This window comes from Callospermophilus lateralis, chromosome 7, assembly GCF_048772815.1.
Source record: "Callospermophilus lateralis isolate mCalLat2 chromosome 7, mCalLat2.hap1, whole genome shotgun sequence".
Lineage (NCBI taxonomy): Eukaryota > Metazoa > Chordata > Mammalia > Rodentia > Sciuridae > Callospermophilus > Callospermophilus lateralis.
In genome coordinates, this window is record NC_135311.1 from 38,287,731 (window position 1) to 38,302,897 (window position 15,167).

At 37.4% G+C, this 15,167-nt stretch overlaps 1 protein-coding gene across 1 annotated transcript; it reads right to left on the bottom strand.

The window, feature by feature from the left end:
• Nucleotides 1–5,556: 5,556 nt before the first annotated feature.
• On the bottom strand, nt 5,557–9,383 carry LOC143404201 (olfactory receptor 10T2-like). The gene is made up of 2 exons (XM_076862483.1): nt 9,378–9,383; nt 5,557–6,519 (listed from the first exon to the last, which is right to left on the bottom strand). The coding sequence occupies exons 1-2, from the start codon at nt 9,381–9,383 to the stop codon at nt 5,557–5,559; spliced, it is 969 nt and encodes a 322-aa protein (XP_076718598.1).
• Between the last annotated feature and the right edge of the window lie 5,784 nt (nt 9,384–15,167).

The window sequence follows — 15,167 nt, forward strand, 5'->3', positions numbered from 1 at the left end:
TCCAGAAACACATTTTTCCTCTATGAAATCCATACCTGGAACCTTCTAGTTTCTTTTTTATCTGTTAACCTCCTTCTGTTACACACATACATACTGACATACAACATGTAACACAAGTGTAACACAACACAATAGTAAAGGCCTTGTTGCTTTCTCAGGTGAAATCTCATTGCAATGTTTAAAAACTCCATAGTTGATCAAAAATAGAACTTATCAGAAAAACATTAACTTGTCTGTAGGATCAAAATCATGAGCTCAAAAAAAAAAAAATACAAAATCTAAGGAAAAAAGCAAAAGTCCTAGAAAAAATTGACCGGCCTGTAATTACTCTTTGGTTTAATCTAGTTTGAGTTCCCATAAAAAGACACTTTTACCCTTTTTTTTCTTGGGTCTCAGATCTGTCTCCTACTGAGTGCTCCAGGCTTCTTCTATTTGCATATCAGCTTAGGTCCTGGCTGAGGTCTGGGAAAACTGGAATTCTGAGCACAAACCTCATGCCTAAGGCATTTTAACCATAAGTCACAATTTTCAGATTTGGATGTTGAAAATTATGATACAAGTTTAAGATACAATTTATAAAATTTCATACCTTTACATCTTTCTACACTAGAAAAATTTGCTCACACAAATCTGAAAATAGGATCTTGCTTAATAATATAAAGCTACCATCAGAAGAGATCCCTTCAGGATCATTAAGCCACTTTCTTTGTTCTGAAGTTTCTAAAGTAGTATTAAGTTACATTAAATCACCTGAAAAAGTTTTAAAAGAGAACTACACACTACCATGTATATCCAAAATTAAGCTTTAAAAATTTTCAAGACTGATGCTATTCAATGTTATTTCAATAAGCCAGACCAATGTCCCAATCCAACATTTTCTTTTCCTGAATCTTACACACTAAGGGGAACAGATACCAAATCATAATTTACTATCCTTGCCCAAATTAATGCACTGGTACACCTAGTGAAATCTTTTCAGGCTACCCAGTTCAAAATTGATGAAAAAATAAAACTGAATGATTGGGAGTTAGATTGTCAACTTGGAGGTAGAGTTCTTTTAATTTTCTATCCTAAGTATCTAAGTTCTCTGGCATGAATTATCTGAAATCACAAACTAAACAATTACCAAACCTAACTTTTTACTGTAACATTGTGCAATGCTTCAAACTCATTTAGATACCAGATGTTACAATGAAACATCATCTTTTAGACACACATTTAGCCTAGATTATCCCCAAGAAACAATCAGACAACTAGATAAGAAAATATCTCTCCAGGTTTTGAACTTCCATTTAATTATGACTTCTATCAGTGGCACCATAGATTTCCCCATGAGTGGACCAGATGTTTTCACATAGGGGCAACTATAGGTGTAAAATTAAGGGCCTCAGTGTGACTGACTTTACTGCATTCAGGTGGAGTAATCCTTACAGTGCAGGGAAAGAATGAGGAAATTCCCCAAAGTGAAAATGGCTCTGGCAGCTGCTGGGAAATCCTCAGTCTCCCCTTTACTTATAGGATTAGCACCTTTGGGTAGACCCAATCCCAGGCAATCTGGCATATCTCCTAACTTTTCCAGTAGAGTCAGTTTTTATCTGCCTTAGGTCTTGAAGGGGGAAGAGGGTATGTACTTTGATCGGCTCAAATTTTTCTCTTGATTTTTTTCTCAGTGAGTCCAAGATTTTTTTTTTCTCTTCATGGCAGATATCATAGCTAAGTCTACTTTACACTGTTGGCATAATTTAGTATTTTCCCTTAGAGCAACGAAAATTTGAACATACAGCACCTCACACCATTTCCTTCTTGTAAATTTTATCAAACTGTCCCAATTTTTCAATACGCAGGCTAGTGGTGCACCTGGCGTATTGGAGAGAGAGAAGCTCCCGTCTGAGTGAGAAGAAAACAGGACTCAGGCCCCACACCGGGCCGGAGAAAACTGTTCTCATTAGGGAAGTCTCCCTAGGTTTGAGCTTCCTAAACGGTCCAGAAAACCCGTCTCTCACCTTGCTTTGCCAAGGGGTTTCTGATCCCCTTTAGCAAACTGCTAGGATCTCAGTTTGCCCTGTGCCAGAGACCCCGGGAGGATTCAGACTTAAGGGCATTACTGTATCCCCCTGGCCACTAAAAACCCATTGTAAAAGAGAAACATATTCTCTTTTGTTGCCTTTGTTCTGTAGAGTAGCAGATTACCTGAGGAGTTGATTCTAAAAATGCCTCTCTAGCAGCTTAAAGAGAACACAGCTCATTTTAAACATTGGGCGGTAAAACAGACTATTGAAAGTTACCTATGCACCTTAGGGAACCTGGGCAGATTTTACTAATTATCTCATGCCTTTCTCAGTCCTACAACTTGAATTGCTAACATTTCTGACCTGCAAAGGAAGGGGAGCATCCAGGAGGGATTGGATGCAGGGTTTGGAGTGTTGTGTAGCCCATACGGAGGCAAATGTGATTGGGGCTTTCCCTCAGTGCCATTCATCTACCCATCACCCTAGATACCCCTGAGGGCTGTCGGGAGGAGGCTCAAGGGAAAGGAACCTTAAGAATCGTCTGAGTAGCCCAGACCGGAATTCCACAGTTGTTCCAAACTCCTTCCCCCACCTCCACGCATCCGAGGCAGATCGGGATTCGGGACACCGTGTACTCACGCCAATTGCTCTCCGGGCCCAGATAGAAAAGTTGGAAGCGGCTTTGGCAGAACCCAACATGCCTGCTCTGTATTGAACAGGTGATTAAGAGCTGCCTAGGCCAAGAAACCTCTCACCCGAGTCTTGAAAAGTGGCGGCTGCACTAATTGCGTTTAAGTAGCCGTTGGGTGCCCACCTTACCCTCCAGAGAGAAAGAGAGAGAAAGATGCACCTCAAACAGACATGGGGTGCATGCACTTACCTCGGTGTAGAATCTCGGTATGGGACCTCCAATATGATACCGCTGTTGACCAGTGACGAGTTCTTGCTTCCCCAATGTTGAAGAATAACACCAAAGAAGCACGCCGAGGCAAGGTCAGAATAGAAATTAGAAGTTTATTAAAGGACAGCAGAAAAGACTTCTCCTGGAGGAAGAAGGGGACCCAAGAGGTGGGAATCCGTGGAAGGGCTGTTATTTCCCCTTTTTATAGTTCTTTCAGTGATGGAATGTAGGTTGAAGGGGTTAGGACACAGGTGGGCCCAATTATCACCTTTTGGGATGGGCTTATCATTTCTCTAGGATGGGCTATCTCCAAATCTGTTGGGGGCTGTTTCCTGAGCTCCATTAACATTTCTTTGAGGTGGACTTTGGCCTAGGGCCTTTTCAGGACTTCATTAACATTCCATGAGTTGTCCTGCGTTTTCCCTGAGTCATTCCCAGCATGGCCTCCATTTTAGATTTCACTCTATATTAGACCCAATTTACCTAACTACACTGACTACCTAACTTTAAATCTGGCTTCATTAGCTGGATATTTTACAGATTCTCTGAAAAGGAAAAACAAAACAAAACCCAAAGTTTAAGACTCATCTGTTTTAACAGTTTTAAATACCATGTCTCAAATCACACAGCTTGAAAAGAATAGAGTTAGGATTTAAGATTAATTCTGTTCAATGTTTATATTCAAATTATTTTAAAAAATGGTAGATTCACATGAGTGTTGCATTACTGCCATCACAGTTATGGTCAGTGGAAAGATGGTGGCCTTGTCTGCCTCATTAGAATGCTGTGTTCATTTGAGCATCAAGCATGAAGCTGTCACTATGGAGTATTTAATTCATTACTAAATACAATTATATCCTCTTACCGACTTAGACATACCACTTCATGAAAACAAAGTACAACTATAAGCAAAAATGTAAAGTTTGCTTTCTAATTAGCATAATAAAAATCTAGTATAAAGTTTAAAAATCAACAGTCTACAATGTTAACTAATATTTTTTCCACTGGAAAAACTCACTTTGTTAGTATTCAAATCTTTTTCTCCCTTTAAGACTCCACTTCAAATTTTCTCTTCTTTCTTCTCATCCCAGTTATCCTGTTATGCTCGAATTCGGGACCCCCAAAAGACCACCAGAGACCAAGATTGATGTAAACAGCAAAGAGGTGTTTATTGCGAGCTAGCTCCATCCTCCACATGTGCACACAGCAACTGGTGACGCTGAGAGGCCCCGAGCCCAGGGTTTGCAGCAGTTTTATACATTCTTTATAGAAGGCAGGGAACTTCACATACATCATAGCATCTCTTAGCAAATCATCACACACTGCGGGAAAATCAAATAACAACTCTAAAACATGATTAGCACATTCACTGGCGGCAACAAGTTGGGTAGGGGTGATTGGTTACTACAAGAGGGGGATTCATTTGAACTGATTGGTTTAAACCAAAAGGGGTGTTCATGCTGAACTACATGGTTTCCCAACATATTATCAGCCACCATAAACTACTGGGAGGGTCATCTGGCATCCCGGGTATTTCCCTGTCTCATACTGATTGGTGGTTGCTAGGGGGTTGCTAAAAGTCCCCACCTAGCCTGACTGAGTCAGGGACACCTGGCACAGCAGATCTCTCCTGTTATTTGTAAACAAACAATTTAGCAGGGTGGGAATGTGCCTAGGAGTGCTCTGTGGGTCTTTCCAAGGACAAAGGTCATGTCCCTTCCTGGGACAGGCTTTGCTCTGAGATAGAGGCTGGTTTTTCAATCCCAAAACTTTTTACCTTTCAGAAGGAATAAAGATTCATTTTATTTTCATTTTTTGATTCTTAAAACCATTTTTTATATTCCTTTACTAGATCAAAATATCTTGCATGATAATTTTTTTATTATTTATCTTTCAACCTACCTACTGCTCTCCCACCACCAAAAACTATGGATTTATTTATTTTATTTATTTATTCTTTGGTAATGAGGATTGAACCCAGGGGTGCTTAACCACTGAGCCATATCCCCAGAACCTTTTTTATATTTTATTTAAAACAAATTCTCCCAGAGTTGCTTAGGGCCTTGATAAGCTGCAGAGACTGGCTTTACTCACAATTCTACTGCCTCAGCCTCCCAAGCCACTAGTCTTATAGGCATGTACCAACATACTCAGTGCTAGAGCCTTTGCCTTAGCATGTATGTGGCCCTGGATCAACCCCCTCCTCCCTGTACTGATAAATAAATAAATAAATAAATAAATAAATAAATAAATAAATATTAAACATTTCAAAGAAGAATTTAGGGATTTTTTTCCCTCTTTGCTTAGGACCTGGTACAGAGTGAATTTGCTATATAAATGGCCATGTCCTGACAATGCTTTTAACCACGTCAGACCTTTTTTCTTTTATCCGACCAGAAAAGTAATTCTTGGCTTGATTTTCATTTTTGATTGTGTCTTCCCCTAAAGGTTCTTATCTTTTCTCTTTTTGCAAAGTGTGAGTTCCTTTTCTTCTTTTTTGAAACGGGCATTGGACAATGTAGGAAATGGACTTGCTTCCTTCTAGGAGGGGAAGAACTGTTCAACTCGTGTTTAAAAAGTCAGAGAAAGATTTTAAAACTTTCATTTCTTCTGTGACTTTCCTCGTTAATTTTAAAAATTCTGTCCTTAGCTCATCTTGGTAGCTTTAGGCATTGTCATAACTCTTTTCAGGGCAGTCTTTACTTCCTGGTTCCTCAGACTGTAGACAAGAGGATTAAGCAAGGGCGTCACCACTGTGTAGCTCACGGCCACCAGCTGATCCTTGTCTGAGGCTGACTTGGACTTGGGCCGGAGGTAGATGATGGATGCACAACCATAGTGGATGAAGACCACCGTGAGGTGGGACACACACGTGGCAAAAGCCTTTCTCTTGCCATCAGCGGAAGGAATTTTGAGGATGGTGTTAACTATGAACCCATAGGATATGAGAATTAGCAGAAAAGGCACCAGGATCACCAGGATGCTGAGGCTGAAGAGAGCCAGCTCTTTGACCTGGGTGTCAGTGCAGGCTAATTTGATCACTGGTGCCATGTCACAGAAATAGTGGTTGACCCTGTTGGGACCACAAAAAGGCATGTCACAAATGAGGTTCATGGCCACCAAAGCAATGAAAAAGCCAGTGACTCCTGATAGAGAAACCAAGCCCAGTCCTAGCCTTTTGTTCATGAGGAGCAAGTACCTCAGGGGGTGACAGATTGCCACGTAGCGATCGTATCCCATCACAGCAATGAGAAAGCAATTGGTACAGGCAAAGCCAAGGCAGAAGAAGAGCTGGGTGGCACAGGCCACAAAGGAGATGGACTTGGTGGCTGAGAGCAGGTGGGCCAGCAGCTGAGGGATGATGACCAAAGTGTAGCAGGATTCAGAAAATGAAAGGAAGAAGAGGAAACCATATATGGGAGAGTGAAGAGTCTGGCTGAGGCGGATGACGGCCATGATGGTCACATTGGCCACCAGGATGGTTAAGTACAGGAGCAGGAAGAGGACAAAGAGCAGCAGCTGCAGCTCCCCAAGGCTGGAGAAGCCCACCAGGACAAAGTGGGTCACCACCGTGGTTGTGTTGAAACCTCGAATCGGGATGACTTGTTCCTGTGAGTGGATTTAGGGGAGATAATGACAAAGGTCATCAGAGTACAAACATTCCCCAATGCCTTGACTTTAAGTATATTGCCAGGCTTGGAAGGTTACTCTCTTTTTCTCTCAACATCTCTAGATAAAAATATGATATTTCAGGTAATTTTTTGTTTGTTTTTACAAGAAACTGTTACTCTGTACAATAGGGGAACCAATTCCTGTTATAGAAATAGCGAAAAGTTAAAAGGAGCCATTTAATATGTTTTTTTTAAAAAACTATTTAATGAATGAAAACAATTCTCTGTTTAACCCATTATGTCCCTTCTTCCTATACAGAATTGAAAACTTAGGATTAATAGATTAAGAACAATTAGCTTCAATAAGCAAATTAAAAAATTAAATTGTTTTTCTTGTCCTGTATGGTTCTCCAGTGTTCTTGCATGTCCAGGCTCCTAGCACGATGATTTCTTTTCCTTCTATCTCAACCCATTTAGTTATCCCTGGAGTACCATGACTCCAGTCCTGAGCTTGGAAGCTAGAAGATTGGAGTTGGAATCTTTCCTTGATCAGTTAGATCCATAAAGTTCAGTGTGATTGGTTTTTGCCATTTGTAAAACATAAATAATAATACAGTCTCATAAAGAAGATAATTAAAGTAAGTAAAATGCTTGAAACAGTGCTTCACATATAGTAATCACAGTCCCTTTCTTAAACATTTTTACCTTTATCTTGCACACCCATTACCAAAATATTTGAGAAGAAAACATCTGATCTTTGCCATCTCAATGCTAGAAAATCCTTGATCTCTGAATCAGAACAAAGTAGTCCTGCATTTGACTCATGTTTTCTATATTTTTGCACTTCCTTGTTTTATTTTAATTAAGTGAAGAAATTTAAATATGTAGGGTTAAAAGATTATCATTTTTCATATTTGTTAAAATAAGCTTTATTTTATTTTTAATGGTAAATCATAATTTTATGTATGTATGGACTTCAGTGTGATTTTTTCTATCTTTCTTTTTGTGTGTGTGTGTGTGTGTGTGTGTGTGTGTGACACTGGGGATTGAACCTAGGGCCTGACACTTGCTAGGTAAGTGCTACACCACTGAGCTAATACCCAGTCTTTTAAAAATTTTATCTTGAGTCAAAATTTGTGATCCTTCTGTCTCAGTCTCCTGAGTCAATAGGATTACAGGCATGTGCCACCTTGTCAGGCTTAGCATGTAATATTTTGGAATAGGTAGACTTTTTAGAATTGGTCAAATCAATGGCTCTTCAACGTTTCTCTCTGTTTCTCATCCAAAGAGTTCTCGGTTCTCCAGATTTTGACTTTTCTTTCACGATTTGACTACAGCTGTGCTCTGTGTTTATGGAGTTGGGAAGCAGAGCAGGCATAACATATGGGTCCCAGGGTTAGGGCATTCCTCCCTGTGAAACAAAAGGCCTTGAGGATCTTTGGGATGGGGGCAGAGCAGGAAATACTAGGCTAGGATAATACAAGAAGAGGAAATAGAATGCAATTTGAATTTATGGCAATTAATAGCCAGAAAATGTTAGTGTTCAGGAAACAAAAACAGATTATCTCAGAAACCTCCTATTATCTTACTGTCTAGGACTTCCCTCCCTACAGAGTCCTAAGCATTGTTACTCTCACAATTAGTATAAGAGATTCAGTAGAAATCAGGTGTAGTATTGGTTCTACTCAATATCTCCCAACTTGTTGGCTACTTTATTTTATGTTATTTAATTTTTTTGAGTTTTAATTTTATGTTAACTCATACATAAATTGTACATGTACATAAGTTGCATGTATACATTGTATCTGTTTATGGGGCACCTTGTGATGATTTGATGCATAGCTAAAAAATGGAAAGAGCTGTCCCACAGGACACACTTGTGCGTGCTCACTGTCATCATGCCTGGCATAGTTCATTTGCTTACAAAGCTCCCCACACCTGCCTCAATACTCTTTCCCTTATATCAGACTTTGCAGAAAATAAAATGCTTTCATGTAAGCTACCTCGTTTTGATCCAAACAATCTGGTTGATGCCACAAGTGTTTTTGTCTTTATTTCTCAGGTAAGGCAAGTATACTATGACCTCTCTCCTGAGCATGGGAACCTAAGAGCATCCTCATTGTTTTATTTAACATGTTAAATTGAATTCATGTCTGCTAAGAGCCACAGCCAATTAATATGATGCATGGCATTTTTGATTGAAAGGTGATGCCAGCTAGCCATTGAGATGATATGATTATGTTAAAAATCACATTCATATGGATACCGGACTCCTGCTGCTTTCCTGACTTTCTCTTCATTCTCTCCACCTTTGACCAAACTCTGTTCTGCTGTTCTCTCCCTGATGCTTCCTGGGTGGTGGGGTGTGGGGTGCTTCCCTTCTTCATGTGGGAACTGTGAGTAATAAACCACCTGTCAATGGCAGTCTTTTTCTGACCTGTTGGTCTCAGCATTCCTTCATAAATATAAATAAAAAAGGTTGTATGCAGTAAGGTAGGAGTTCAAATAGGTAAGAAAATTCCAATACAGTTATCAACATAGTCAAAACATGGATAATAAAAAAAAACTAATAAAACTGGTTAATCTACAATGACACTGATTAGAGAGAGAACCCCAAAAAACATCAAAAATAATAAAGGGGATATAACAATTCATTCACAGTCCAACTCATACCATTACTCTAACCACGGATGCCACAGAGTAACCAGTTAATAAGGACAGACTGAGAAGAATATCTGTATAGATATGTGAAATTTAGATGACAGTCAATAAATGCCAAGTAAAATAAACCTTAACATGATTCATTCTAAAATAAATTGAGTATTTATATGAACATTAAGCAACTTAATAATTCACCGCCATGTCATTCAGCAAAGAAACATGCGGGTCCCAATAGCTTCAACAAAAATACTGTACATTCAATAATTCATAAGTTGTTCAAAGACCATAAAGAAAGGAAAAATCCCCAGCTCTTTCTTGAGAAAAATAGTGAGATCAAATCTTAATAAGAATTGTGAGAGAAAAGAAAATTTCATATCATTTCCACTGAGAACACACACACAAATATTAGCTTATAGCAAATATTAGCACATATGGCAAAAAGATAACAGAAAATGGAGTAAATTAAGTTCAATTCCCAAAATGAAAGTGATTATTTGTTTGGCATTATAAAAATTTTACTGTAATTCTTTACCTTAACTGATTAAAGAAGGGCATTCTTGATCATGCATATATGTATATATTTTTAACCAATGAAGAATAGAAAGCTACTTTATTAATCAGAGGACATTTGCTTACAAAGAAGCTGGAACAAATATTAAACCTAAAAGTAAAATATTGAAAGTTTTTCCTTTGAGATATAAACAATAGCTCATTAATACTCCTTCTTTTCAATATTTTACTTAAGGTCCTGGGTACATCATAAGTTGATTTTAAAAATAAACATTTTGAAAGACAAATCAAATTTTTTTATGTTATTGTATTTGTAGGAGATGGAAATAATTTTTAAAAATGTATTTGAATTAATCAGTGTTTAGTAATTTTACTAGATAAAAAATTTGTAGTAGAGATTGTTTTTCTAAATATCACAAGAAAAAATTTTAAAAAATATAAAATATACTACTACAAAAGCATTTAAATAGAAATGAATCTTAAAAAAATATATAGCTGAACTCTGTTGGAAAAATTTCAAAATTTATTGAAATAATAAAGAAGACTTACTTGAATGAAGACATAGATCTACATATATTACAATACAGAATTAAGTTGAAGTTGTATTTCATATTAGTTGATGAAAGGAGAGATGTTGAGGGCAAATGGCTAAGATTTATAGAGTAACACTAGTTATATTTGCATAAAATATATTCAAGGCACTATTGTCACACAAATTGCAGTGCAAATATTAGATCAGTACAATTCTCACTTTTACTTATTATTTACATAATAATTTATTACAATTTAAATGATGATATAAGTGATAGACAAAGAAATTAAGTAATCTACCCAAGGTCACACCACTAAATTAGAGTTTAATCCAGGCAGAAAGTTTACAGAACTCATACTCTTTTACTATGCACTATTTGTGTAAGTTATGAAAAGTATACTAGAAATATAAACTAAAATAAGGTACTTATATTTTATTTGATTGGTTCAAAAAATAACAATCTTTTTTTATGTTTGGCAAGAACTGAGAAATATACTATTATTTTATGTTACTGGGAGTGGACAAAACTGATACTTTTAAAAAATTATTTTGAAAATTATTTAAAACATGATCTTATTCTTATGTTTATTAATTCCACTTCTATCATTTAATTCCACGAAATCACTTATGTATTTTGTAGAAGGTATATGTGCAAAAATTTCTTCATTACTGTTATATTTATATTGACAAAATGCCCTTAAAGAGTTAGATAATCAACTTGTATATTTATTTAGTAACTCTGGAGTCATATACTTTTGATGTTATTATTGGCTCTATTTCTTTCTATTATTTAATCATGGACAATTTATTACTCTGTTCCTTAATTTCTTTATCAATAAAACAGAGGTAATAGAAATACCAGAGAAAAGGGATATAATGTGGGGATAAAGATATATCTTGTAAAAAGTGCTCAAAATACATTATCTACTCCTATTTTTCCTATTATTATCATTCTAGGTGTTATACAGGGGTTTAAAGAATTAAGTTCATACCGAGTATGGAGGCACATGCCTGTAATCCCAGCTACTGAGAAGCTGAGAAGGATGAGTTAGAAGGACCCCAAGTTCTATAGTTGCTAGCCTAAGTAATTCAGTGATATCCTTTTTCAAAATGAAATATAAAAGGCTGGGGATGTAGCTCAGGGATAGAGTTCCCCGGTTCAATCCTCAGTACTGCAGGAAAAAAAAAATAAAGTCAGGTTCCTAAAAAGAACCTAAAAAGAAAATAGATAAATTAAACGTAATAGTTAAAACTATATGCTTCAAAAGATACTATTAAGAAATGAAAAGACAACCCAGAAAATGAGAGAACATATTTGTAACAAATGTCTGATAAGAATCTAGGATTCAGAATATACAAAAAATTTTTACAACTCTACAATTATCATCACATAGACAGGACAAATGTTAAAGATGATTGATATGCTAATTACTTTGATTTAATCATTATACATTGTGTTGAAACCATTGTACAACAGGTTGTAACCATTATACAGGTGTTGAAACCATTAACATGTGATATGGGTCAATTGAAAATGAAAAAAAAAAAAAGCAGTTAAAAAACAAACATCCCAGTTTAAGAAGTGGGCAAAGGATTTAAACAGACAATTTTCACACAAATTACCAATAAATGTGGGAAAATATGGTTAATATTATTGGTCATTAGGGAAATGCAAATTAAAACCACAATAACATATGGCAACACATTTACAAGGTTAATACTACTACTACTATTAAGAATAGTAACAATATGGGGAAATATGTTGCCAAGAATGAGGGAGAATCAGAATTCTTATATCTTGCTGGTGGCAGATTCTGGGGACAGCAATTTGATATTTTCTCAAGACCCATTAGAGATTCAGGGCTGAGGGTGAGAAATGTAGGTTTGTTTGAGGGAACAGGAGACTGGCCATAATTGAAGAAAGATTTGGGAAAAGATACATGAAAGTGATATTTGGAGTAGAATGTGACATATTTCATGATATATGTCACTTTTATATCTCTTTAATTCTTAGTAAATTAGTAATTTTTTTAAAAATTAGAGCATTATAGTTACCCAGAGTAGCTGAGTTCATACCTAAATGACTTTTTTAAAAGTAATGATTTCTTTGAGGGTCAGTCAATATGTTGGTCAGCTTTGTGTTGCCATGACCACAATACCTGAAGAGAACAATTTAGAGGAGGGCAAGTTTATTTTGGCTCACAGTTGAAGAGTTTTGCCCATGGTTGGCCAACTCCGTTGCTCTGGGCCAAGGAACATCATGGTAGAAGGGCTTGGTGGAGGAGTGCTGCTCACCTCTTGGTGGGCCAAGAAGCAGAGAGGGCAAGGAGGAGGGGCTACAGGAAGAACAGCCCTTGCTGTCCCAGACTCCTCCAGGCATACCCCCACCTTTCTATAGTTATCACCAAGTAAATCCATTCAAGCAAAGATGGCTGATTGGGTTGTAGCTGTCACAATCCAAACATGCCTCCAAACACTCCTGATTCAGCACAGGAGCTTTTGCGGGGCACCTGGTATCCAAACCTTAACAGTGTAGATACTGAGTTAAATAGGGAGCTAGAAACAACTAACGTGCGGGGGGGGGGGGCTTCCTTCTCCCAGGTACAAGTTGGACTTGCTAATTTACATCAAGCAATTGATGAGCACTGTGCCCTTACTTCAGTTGTGATGGGTCTGCTTAAAGGTGAACTTCCTAGGAAATGTGTCCTAATATACAAAGTCAGTCTGGTGGGCTAATAGTATTTGTGGCTAGGTAACAGAATTGTCATAATCCTGCCTTGGTTGAACCTTTTCTCTTTACCACTATGCATTCAAAATACATAATACATATGATGAATGGAAAAGCAAACTAGCAATTTATTATTATTGATTGAGTTTATGCCTGAAGCTCAAGTGCAGATTTCCCTGTGAACCTGGCTGCACTATGTGGCCTAAAGGACTTCGCTGTCTTGGTCAAGCCAACTCCAAATCTCCAAATCTTATCACTCTTCTACAGGTTACATTTAGAGAGGAGAGATGAAATTAACCAAAGTGTGTGGGGTGTGTGTGTGTGTGTGTGTGTGTGTGTGCGCGCCTGTGCGTGTGTGTGCATTTATGTAAGGAAAGAGGAACAGAGTGAGTAGGAAGTCCAGTTTTAACCAATAGGAGAGTGTGTCTGAGGTCAACTTAGTTTTTCAGTCATGACATTAATAACAGGAAGGATAAAATGTCAGGAGAGTCATTCTGACATTCATGACCTTTCCACACACAGTGATCTCGCCCACTTGCATGTACTCTAGCATGTGACCCCAAAATAATAGCATCCGCAACTCTGAAAAAGAAACAATTTGAAGGCCATTTGTCTAATGTTAAGAGTACATCTTTTCCACTGGTGTCACATGGCTTAGTCTTGCATTATTAAAGATGAATACTTACATGTTGTGCTCTTGCAAAGTCCCAGTCTTTGCAAGGGGTCATATGTGGGTATCGTAGGCGTTAACTAAGGAAGCAACTCCTGTGTGCTCAGTATCGGTTCTGTTTTTCAGTAGGAAAGTCATTTCATTCTTCGAGTTTCAGTTTCTCACGTACACATTTGGATCATAATATGTACTAGCCAAGGCTGCTCTCAAGTGTAAATGAAGTAGCATTTTTAAATAACAGCACAGTGCAGGTGTAAACAACTAACACATTAAACGGATTCGTGTTAGAGGTTATCAGTTAATTTCCCTTTCATGAGACAATTTGATAGGCTAGGGGCCTGAAATAAGCAAGGAAGCCAAAACAAGTGAGAATTTGGTGACTACATAAATGATCTTGCTTTAGTTTTCTTTATCTCCACGACCTATCCTCCGCAAGTCTCAAGTTTCATAAAAGAAAGGCAGTTGACTAACCTCACTGGGAGATATTTTTGTCATCAACCAAAAACAGGGCCTCTGAATGAGAGGTCCAGCTTTATTCCTTCTTGCTTCATTGGTGAGGAGATTTGCGAAAGAAAAGGAAAACATGGAAAATCAAAGTTAATCAATCAGGAGACCTTTATTTATAAGTGGATCTTGAAAAGAAATGTAATGTGAGGAGGCATCTCTTGCAGAGCTTCCTATTTGCTCTCACTCCTGCAGGCAGAAGGGTTCCTAAAATGTTTCACTAAAGTTCTACACACACACACACACACACACACACACACACACACACACACACAGTCTCCTAAGGTGCATGAATAACAACAGAAGACTGGTTTCTCTTTACACAGTTTACCATTCGGTGAATGTCTGAAGAAATGGATTTCAGTTTAGCTTGCCTTTCTTGGCCAATCTTTGTGATTTTAGATTTTTTTGCTTCAACATATGTGGCTGGAATATCTCCAAGGTATGCCCACCAAATTTAGATATGTTCTAGTGTATAAAAAAATTAGAAAAATATCATCTCCTGTTAATCCATTAGAAATAGAGAAAGTGTATAATTTTCTTACTTGACAATTAATTGAATATATCTTATGCACCAAACTTTGTAACATGCATTTGAAAAATATTACGTCATTTAAGGACTGAGATGCAGAAAATATTCAGAAAGAGTGCAAGGGAGAGGCGGGGATTTCCTGGGTTCCTAGAACAGAGTTAGGTATCTGCTTATATTTTCCAGGGTTGGTTTCTAGTTTGGTTGAGATTGTGATAGTATTTGCCAGGCCTAGAATTCTGAATGAATGTATGTTTTCTTATAGTTTCCATCTATTATTTTTCATTCAATTGAGAAGAAAAACTTGACATTGGAAATAATTCATGTGATCAAGTCAAGATGTTACTTTTTTTAGAACTTTGTATTTGGAAACAAGGGAGTAATATTCTCTGTCCCTGAACATGGTGCTCAATTGCTTGATCAATTTCACTTTGGGGATTATTTCCCCCTGAATGAGAGGTCCACCTTAATTCTAACCTTGTGCTTCACTGTTTAGAAAGGAAGGATCCACA